At 41.9% G+C, this 10,000-nt stretch overlaps 1 protein-coding gene and 1 long non-coding RNA gene across 2 annotated transcripts in view; one reads left to right on the forward strand and one right to left on the reverse strand.

The window, feature by feature from the left end:
- The window catches only part of LOC125041637, a 3,493-nt gene extending 169 nt beyond the window's left edge, over window positions 1-3,324 (reverse strand). Inside the window, exons 1-2 of the long non-coding RNA XR_007116309.1 lie at window positions 3,219-3,324; window positions 1-1,518 (exon numbers count right to left, since the gene is read on the reverse strand). The exon at window positions 1-1,518 is cut by the window's left edge and continues 169 nt beyond it. This is a non-coding gene — a long non-coding RNA (uncharacterized LOC125041637). The remainder of the gene's footprint in view (window positions 1,519-3,218) is intronic.
- Window positions 3,325-3,341: 17 nt separating this feature from the next.
- LOC125041636 (serine/threonine-protein kinase Pink1, mitochondrial-like) overlaps window positions 3,342-10,000 on the forward strand; it is a 33,793-nt gene continuing 27,134 nt past the window's right edge. The window contains exons 1-2 of the mRNA XM_047636702.1: window positions 3,342-3,748; window positions 7,378-7,707. Coding sequence (XP_047492658.1) covers window positions 3,611-3,748; window positions 7,378-7,707 — 468 coding nt within the window. The 5' untranslated portion in view covers window positions 3,342-3,610. The remainder of the gene's footprint in view (window positions 3,749-7,377; window positions 7,708-10,000) is intronic.

A 10,000-nucleotide genomic window follows, 5' to 3' on the forward strand; every position in this document is an offset into this window, starting at 1 on the left:
TTTCTAACAAATATTTTTAGTATAATCAATATATAAGTATACATAGTTATAAGGTGATCAGCGAGAGTGATGGTAAGGGTTGGAATTGCTTGCTCTGGACGCATTTTGTTAATGGCGTTCAGTTGTGGGCGCAGGTCCAAGTTGTCATAGGTGATAACCAATAGAGTGCTCTGTACCGTCGGAAGGGAAGGGTGAGGATTGTCCTCGATCTAGCTGCGGTGAGTGATGCTAAAGATGAACTCTCGACGGCGGTGATGCAAGGAGTCTCGGTCCTTGCAGATGAGGTCAAAAAGGTGATTCCTAAGGTCGGTGGCCTTGGGATTGTTCACACAGGTCATTGTTCTGAAGCGCAGGTGGTCTTGGCGGAAGCAGTAGTGGTGATCAGTTACGGAGCTCGTCAATCGTTCCACAGGATTACTGGAATACACAGTTAACTTGTCAAGTGCCATGTCAGTTGTAAGTGACATGCACACTGGTCTAAAAAATCATGGGAGACCAAGTTATGAGGAGACGAGGATTGAGCTGAGAATCTTGAGAACGAGGTCTTCGTAGGTCTCGTCGTCAGTGATAAGGATTCTTCATTTCGTGAGAGAAGGAAACAGCATGGCGATGGTGTCATGAAGTTCGACAGGGTCACCAGCACAGGGAAACAGGTGTGAGGGAGGCAAGATGCGGCGAGTACGTCAGGCGGCGGTGATGTCAGCAGAATAACACGACCGGAGTTGCAGCGACGTACAGTAGAAGACAGACCGGCATCGGCAGGTGATGCGGGAGCGAGGGCATCCGCCAGATAGGCTCATTAACGGGGTGAGCGAGATTTGGCGCACCAGGGATCGGCGGCGAGGGGAGCGATGTGGTGATCCGAGAGTCAAGGTCGGCAATGGGCTTCAACACAGGGCGTCTGGCTCTGAGGACAACATACGGAAACAACAGTACCATGTCTTCGCAACAGAACACATAATGCTATATCTCAGGGAGTTACAATATCAACACGAACTCTAAACGATTAGGAAACGACTGGAAGCAACATGTCAAGGATTTAGAATAGAGTGTTAATTGCAACATTCATCTGAAAGATTGAAGGTTGTAGAATTTAATGCAAACTGCAGGAATGATTCTCCATGAAAACAGCATGTATAATTCATGTGCAAGAGCATAGGACAACATATGTTCCTATGAAAATGTAGGTAAATAGATCATAGAATATATTTCCCTCTGGGAAATGAGACTAGCTGCATGCGAAAATGCAGGATTATCATTAAGAGTAGTAGCACGCTAGGAAACAGGAACGATTTTCTTATAATCATTGAACACATGCAAACAACGGAGGAAATATTCAGAATCGTGTTGATTCATATATCATCAACGACTTAGATTAACAAGAAAACGAAATAAAGGGACATGGAATATCCTAAACAAATGTAAACAGCAAGGATAAATGAACTCAACTTGAGGTACTGGCAGGGCAGTGTTGATTGATGTTGCAGGCATTAGGCAACTGCAACAAGTGTTGAAGTTCTGTGCAGTGAGGGAGGAATGATGTTAGCTCGGCAGGGAACACTAAAGGACTGTAGCATATGTTAGAAGTCAGCAGATGTCGTAAAATGATGTCTTGAAGGGACAGAAGTCGAGTCAATAAATTGTCTTTGGAGGGCTTCGTGTGGTGCGTTATCCCACCGCTGCCACCACTGTAATGATGTGTGGAGTTCGTTTCCCCCTGTGATGGCACTGGTTTGTTTTTTGACGTGTTGAGTTAAAGTTGTTGCAGATTCTATAGTTCATATGTGTGTGATTTTTTTATATTTATGTAGGCAGTCATTACCCCATTTTACAGCAAACTGAAGCAACTTCAACTCATGTGTTATGATATAGATTATTATTAAAACTATTGCTATTATCATTATTACTATCATCAACACCATAATAACAATAATAATGATAACTGTTATTATTATTAATATTATCAATATCATCATTATTAAGCATTTCATCCCACTAGATTAATATTGAGCACACACACACACCCATCTATGCTAATACACCAAGCACACGTGCACACACACACACACATATACATATATCTATATATCTATCTTTATATGCACATATAAATGTACATATATATAAATATATATATATATAAACATACACACATATATATGTGTGTGTATGTGTTAGAAAAAACAAGACTGCACAAAATAAATTTATTGAAAATGAGTTTCGAAATCCTTCCTTTGACTGAGCAAAATGTCACACGAGGCAAACAAGGCAATCTGCAGAGAGATTCAAACAATACTTTCTCCACCAAATCGGCGCAATCGATTACTTGTAATCATTTACAGCGTAAAATTTCTCAGTAATTGATTATAATTTCAAAGTAGTCAATTGCAAAAAAATGAGTATCGCCCATCACTACTACTACTACTACTACACACACACACACACACACACACACACACACATATATATATATATATATATATATATATATATATATATACAAATATATACACATATACACACATATGTGTGTGTAGTTTATATGGATGAAAATCATATTCAAACATCATGAGCTATTTTAATATTCACAAAGTATACATACTATGATACGTCAAATGATACTAAATTGACATTTTTAAAAACTATATATGGCATGCTTCATGATCATGATCAAATATGACGGTCTTGCGTCATTTTGGCAAAGCTGCCCGTACCTGATTGGAAGAGGGTATTGTGTGACCTTAGAGTTTCCGTAACAACGTATCCACGGTAAATTCATGATTTATATATTGTACGGAAGAGACTGGAAAGAAACAAACGTGTCTTTCTGAATATTGTTTGTTACATAAAAAAAAAAAAAAAATCCAGAATCATCTGAAGATAAAGCAAAAGGTTCTCAATCATGACGACTTTGACATGTTTGATTCATGTTGGTTGACTAAATAAAGAATGGGATCACTAGTATTGCAGGGAATAACAAAGTAGCACTTACTCCTTTATGTGACTATAGTAACTTCTCTGTTTGGGATAATACCATGTGTCGTTATGGATTACTGAACGACTTCACTAATTGGTTTTGCTTGGCATACAGCTAAGAGTCACCTGGACAGCAAAACTGATGTCATAAAATATATTACCTCCCGCCCTAAGAAATACCTTTACTCAGTCAATCATGACAATTAATAATTTACCCATAACCTCAAATAACAGATAAATACCATGGACACGTATAATCCCTGCCGAAGATAAGAGAACGTGGCACCGTCGCAGGGGCGGGGCCTCGCGTGTTGTGGCGGATCAGCTGGCGGCCGAGGCGAGCAGTGAGACACGAGTTCCTTACAAGTCTAGTGCGCAGTTTCTACCCTTGTCCGTCCTCTCCCGCGTAGCCCTGGGATAGATCGGGATCCCCTATTACACTGTGTCCTTCAAGCGGGATATCCGTGCAGTAGGTTCCAAGCCCTGTCGGCCGTTGTCGACAGGGCCCTGTGTGTAATGTCATTTCGAAGTGGAGGAGGACCTCGATTAGTAAGTCGCGGTGGGGGTGTGGGGTTTACGTGTTGGAGGGGGGCCCCGGTTGTGGGCGGCGGCGCGGGTTGAGGCTGAGGGTAAGATGTGGAGCGTGAGGGCTCTGGTGGAGAGTGCTGTGGAGCAGGGCCGTCGAGTCCTCCAGCACGCCCAAAAGAGGCAGGTCACCCTCGTGCCCCGTCAGCAAACCCGCGCCCCTGACGCTCGCCACAAGCTGAACAAGGTGGGTCCTCGCACCATTTGTTGTGTTAGTTTCTAAAAGTAAATAGTATGATATTAATGATTTTAGTATTTATTTATTTTTTGGTATTTATTTATTTTTCATTACTAGTATTGAATATACACCTATTATATAGTATTGCTACTAGTAGAAAAGAATTACTTCATCAGGCACTTAGCCAAATTAGGGCTGTGGGAAGATATAAATGAAGGAGCAATACTCTCTTGTAAATGCACCAAAATGGCACTCTTTGGTAATTATCATATAAAAGAAACCCAATCAAGCTCTACCTTGTCCGAATATAAATGCTGCTGGTTTGTTAACTTTTGCCAGAGCATGAAGCAAATAGCAAATGAGGATTGCTTAACTTGTCCTCGACAATTACCTTATCATTGTCAGCATCTTCATATTCTGTCTTCTCTTGAATTGACTCTTTGACTATACTCATATCCTTAGACCCTTCGGCTCAAGTACTTATGCCGGCCTTGCCTATCTGTTTTCAAGTTAATTTTATAGGAGCTACTATATTATTTTTTCATATTGGATGGTTTTGATATTTGCTATTAAGCTAGAAACACATAAGAATTATAACAGCTACAGTAAACTTTGTATTGAAGTAAACCATGAGTCTCTTTTTAAAGTCTGTGGTGCTAAGCATCAAGTGAAGCTGTGGTATCTTCACTTTGAGCATAGCTACCTCCATCACCTATATTCACAGATTATAGAACTTCCTGACAATATATCCTCAAATAAGGAACTAGTGCAAATTCTGTTGCCAGATTGTTAATGTTTAAGTTTGTTGGCCTTTGCCAAATCATAAAGTATGGAAGCCACTGCATGGCTTGATGTGGTCCACTTGTAAGTAATTATCATAATAGTAATAAAAAAGACAATGGCTTATGTAAGGCATGTTTGTTATCAGTAAGTTAAGGATTTGAGATGTAATTGATATGAAAGACTTAATTTAAACATTTTTTGACCAAAGGAAATTTTTTTTTTTTTTTCTATATCATGCCTTTTGAGTTTTTAGAAAGACAGTTTGCAAATAATGTAGATGGAGTGTTTCACTTTGTCACTTTTTATTAAAAGTTAGGTGGAAATATCGATTGTTAGTGATATCATTAAAAGCATAAAGAAATCTGTGAAGGGCATACATTAATGCTTATGTAGCTTCTGATTCATATTAATGACAGATATACTGTAGAAATGTCCTTTGATAAATCTTAAAAAAAGGATTTCACAGTGATGGAGAAAAGGAAGTAATACGTGTAAAGAACACGTAATACAACACAAATATATATATATATATATATATATATATATATATATATATATATATAAATTGCGAAAAGGGTAGTTAAGCCCTTATTTGCTTATAAACGGTACACCAAGTGCTTGCCTTCATTACTGTGGTGAATGGATAGCAAGGTTCAGCATATATATTACAGCAAGATAGAGCTTGTGGACCACCATGGTGGTTTGCCATTAAATAAAGGACCACTCAAAGCTCTATCCTACTGAACATTTGTGAATAAGGTTGTTTGCCTTTGATGAAAGGGTAAAGGTAAGGAGGCCACAGTGATAGTGGGGAGTAATGAAATATAAAGCAAAAGCAGTTTTGAATTGATCCTTAGAGATAATTATTTGTTTTTAATAATACACTGCTAACTTATTGGGATTTTATAATTCATCTTCAATTACTTGAACCGATATCATTTACCACCATATGCTGAATATGTATTGTATGTAATGCCGAAGTGTAAAAATTGGATTGTAATTTTTCTAATATTGAGAAGATATGAGAAAGTAAATATATTATTCCTTGGAGTGTTGATTTGTATTGTGAGTTTCAGTGAAACTTAAAGATAAATGTTTGTAGGTGGTAAAAAGAGAGATAGTTTTATATTTGGCTTTGTTGTTGTTACAGCTTATAGGTCTCTGTATGAAGATATATAGAGCCAAACATAAAGTCATCAAAAATTGATTACAACCTTTCAGTACAGCCTTAGTCAGTGACCTTTAGACGTTTACTAAGTGATTGTCTAGGAGAACCAAATTATATCAGCCTTCTTAGAGCTATTGGCAGAGAAGTAAATCCTCTCTCCCTCTCTCCCTCAAATAAATCCTCTTCTCTCTCTCTCTCTCTCTCTCTCTCTCTCTCTCTCTCTCTCTCTCTCTCTCTCTCTCTCTCTCTCTCTCTCTCTCTCTCTCTCTCTCTCTCTCTCTCTCTTCTCTCTCTCTCTCTCTCTCTCTTCTCTCTCTCTCTCTCTCTCTCTCTCTCTCTCTCTCTCTCTCTCTCTCTCTCTCTCTCTCTCTCTCTCTCTCTCTCTCTCTCTCTCTCTCTCTCTCTCTCTCTCTCTCTCTCTCTCTCTCTCTTCTCTCTCTTCTCTCTTTCTCTCTTCTCTCTTCTTTCTCTTCTCTTCTCTCTCTCTCTCTTCTTTCTTCTCTCTTCTCTCTTCTCTCTCTTCTCTCTTCTCTCTTCTCTCTCTCTTCTCTCTTCTCTCTTCTCTATCCTCCCCATCTCCTCCCCATCTCCCCTCTCCTCTCCCCCTTTCCTCTCTCCTTTTCTCTCCTCTCTCCTCTCTCCTTTTCTCTCCTCTCTCCTCTCTCCTTTTCTCTCCTCTCTCCTCTCTCTCCTCTCTCCTTTTCTCTCCTCTCTCCTCTCTCCTTTTCTCTCCTCTCTCCTCTCTCCTTTTCTCTCCTCTCTCCTCTCTCCTTTTTTTCTCCTCTCTCCTTTTCTCTCCTCTCTCCTCTCCCCCTTCTCCTCCTATCTCCTCTCTTCTCTCTCCTCCCCCTTTCCTCTCTCCTCCCCCCTTTCCTCTCTCCTTCCCCACTCCTCTCTCCTCCCCCTTTCCTCTATCCTCTTCTCTCTTCTCCTCTCCTCTCTCCTCGCTCCTCGCTCCTCGCTCCTCGGACCTCGCTCCTCTCTTCTCTCCTCGCTCCTCTCCTCTCTCCTCTCTTCTCTCCCCTCTCTCCTCTCTCCTCTCTTCTCTCCCCACTCTCCTCTCTCCTCCCCGTTTTCTCTCTCCTCTTCTCTCTTCTCTCTTCTCTCTACTCTCTACTCTCTACTCTCTTCTCTCTTCTCTCTTCTCTCTTTTCTCTTACCTCTTCCCTCTTCCCTCTTCCCTCTTCCCTCTTCCCTCTTTCCTCTTTCCTCTTGCCTCTTGCCTCTTGCCTCTTGCCTCTTGCCTCTTGCCTCTTGCCTCTTTCCTCTTGCCTCTTTCCTCTTGCCTCTTCCCTCTCTCCTTTGTCCTCTCTCCTCTGTCCTCTTCTCTCTTCTCTCTTCTCTCCTCTCTGCTGTTTTCTCCTTATCTTTCTTCTTTTCTCCCCGTCTCTACTTTTCTCCTCGTATCTCCTTTTTTTTTCCTCTTCTCTCATTTCTCCTCTATTTTCTCTTCCCTTTTCTCCTCCCCTCTCTTCCCCTCCCCTTTCTTCCCCTCCCCTCTCTTCCCCTCCCCTCTCTTCCCCTCCCCTCCCCTCCCCTCCCCTCCCCTCCCCTCCCCTCCCCTCCCCTCCCCTCCCCTCCCCTCCCCTCCCCTCCCCTCCCCTCCCCTCCCACCTTATTTCTTCAATAACCTATTCCTTCAATGACCAATGTATCCGTGCTGTAATGATTTTTCCTCCCCATCCAGTGGCAGAGTGAAGGGGGTGGAGGGGTAGGTGTCCCGGTGGCGGAATTCGTCGGAAGTCAAAATGGTGCTAGTGTAGGGAGCAGCTCCTCCCTCGCCGCGAGCGGTGTGGTCAGTCGCCTGCGCCCCGTGACGACCCGGCTTGTGCAGGGCTTCGTCAGGAAGGTCTCGGCTCCCCTGTGGGCGGAGGCGCGCCGGAGGGCTACCAAGCGATTGGTGTTCGGGGAATCGGCCCCTTACTTCGCCCTCGTGGGGGTGACGCTTGTGTCCGGGTCACAGCAAGGGCTGGTCACCAAGGAGGACGAGCTCGAGAGTCTCTGCGGTAACATCAGGGTAAGTAGAATCCTTTTTGTTGGAGTTATTTTAATGTACTGTTGATTGGTAGTTTTTAAACTCTTCTTTATCCATGCTGTCTTTTGTGGAATTTGTTTTTATGGTCAGATTTAGAGGGACATGGTGTGAACTCCACCCTTGTTGATGCTTAGGTTGATCGGCTTCGGGAGCGCTGTGTCCCGTCTTGACTGCTTACTCTTATTTTCTTCTTCCTTTTGTGTTATTGTTTTGTGTAGGTTGATTTTCCTTTCATTCTTTCCTTCTCTCTTCGGGGTTTCATACGTTTGCCCGCTTCAAAAAATTAAGTGGAGGGTCATTTCGACTTGAAGCACAAAAGATACGTTGAGGAATTTCATGGCGTAGAAACTCGTAGTTTGTTTGATATTGCCAAGGCGAAAGTGTTGATGAATTATACAGGGAAGTGTACTGAGACCTTCATTAACAGTTTGCGACACCGTGATGTAAGTTCGCGTGTGTGTGTGCGGGGGGGGGGGGTGTGCGAACACACACACACACACACACACACACACACACACACACACACACACACACACACACACACACACACACACACACACACACACACACACACACACACACACACACACACACACACACACACACACACACACACACACACACAAACATATACATGTGCATACATACATACAAATGCATATGCATATATATACATATACGTGCACACATACATGCACACATACACGCACACATGCACGCACACATGCACGCACACATGCACGCACACATGCACGCACACATGCACGCACACATGCACGCACACATGCACGCACACATGCACGCACACATACACGCACACATACACGCACACATACATGCACACATACATGCACACATGCATGCACACGAACATGCATACATGCATTCACACATGCATGCACACATACATGCACACATACATACACACATACATGCACACATACATGCACACATACATGCACACATACATGGACACATACATGCACACATACATGCACACATACATGCACACATACATGCACACATACATGCACACATACATGCACACGAACATGCACACACACATGCACACACACACACACATGCACACACACATGCACACACACACATACACACACACACACACATACACACACACATGCACACACGCATGCACACACACACACACACACATACACACACACACACACACATACACACACATACACACACACACACACACACACACACACACACACACACACACACACACACACACACACACACACACACACACACACACACACATACACACACACACACATATACACACATATACACACATATACACACATATACACACATATACACACATACACACACACACACACACACACACACACATATATATATATTTATATATATACATACACACAAGCATACAAACATATACCTATATACATACATATATACCTATATACATACATATATACCTATATACATACATATATACCTATATACATACATATATACCTATATACATACATATATACCTATATACATACATATATACCTATATTCATTCTTGTATACCTATATGCATACATATATGCCTATATACAATTATGCATACATATACTGCACGCATTGTGTGTGTGTTTTCATCCAGACATGTATTAGACCTGTCTACGTTGAAATTAAAATGAAGCAAAGACTAATTGCATAGACCCCTTTCCTTCCCTTAATTAAAACAATTAAAACTTAATTAAAGCGGTCTCTTTTGGCGCCCGCTCGAATGCTCAAGCCAGTATAAGTAACTTAACCTAAGGCGGAGAGGAATATAAGTTATTGGTCTGTGCGGATAGCAGAGGCTTGACGTGGAGTAATGATGGCGTGATTCCGAACTTGTGTGGGAAATTGCATTTGTTCTGGCTTGTTTATTTCATTATATCTAGAATCATAACTTTTTATTTTTTGTTTTATCTTTTTTTTACGATTGGTGTTTTTTTAAGGGTTTCATGCAGTTACTGTTGACATGACAGTTAATAAGAGGGTGATTCATAAAGCAGTTTACATATTTTGTTCCGGGAGGCGATAAGATTTGAGATAAGAGTGAGAATTCTAAAGGTCACAATTCTGTTATCTGTCGAGGAAGGAGGGAAGAGAAAGCCCGGGTAGCAGTTGGCAACACTGAGCAGGTACCCAACTGCCCCGGGCGGATGATGGCAGAGACACAAATACCCTCAAATGGGCGCGTGGGGTGTGCGTGTCTTGTCCGTGTACAGAAGTATGCATT

The sequence above is a fragment of the Penaeus chinensis genome, chromosome 31, assembly GCF_019202785.1.
Source record: "Penaeus chinensis breed Huanghai No. 1 chromosome 31, ASM1920278v2, whole genome shotgun sequence".
In the NCBI taxonomy this organism is placed as follows: domain Eukaryota; kingdom Metazoa; phylum Arthropoda; class Malacostraca; order Decapoda; family Penaeidae; genus Penaeus; species Penaeus chinensis.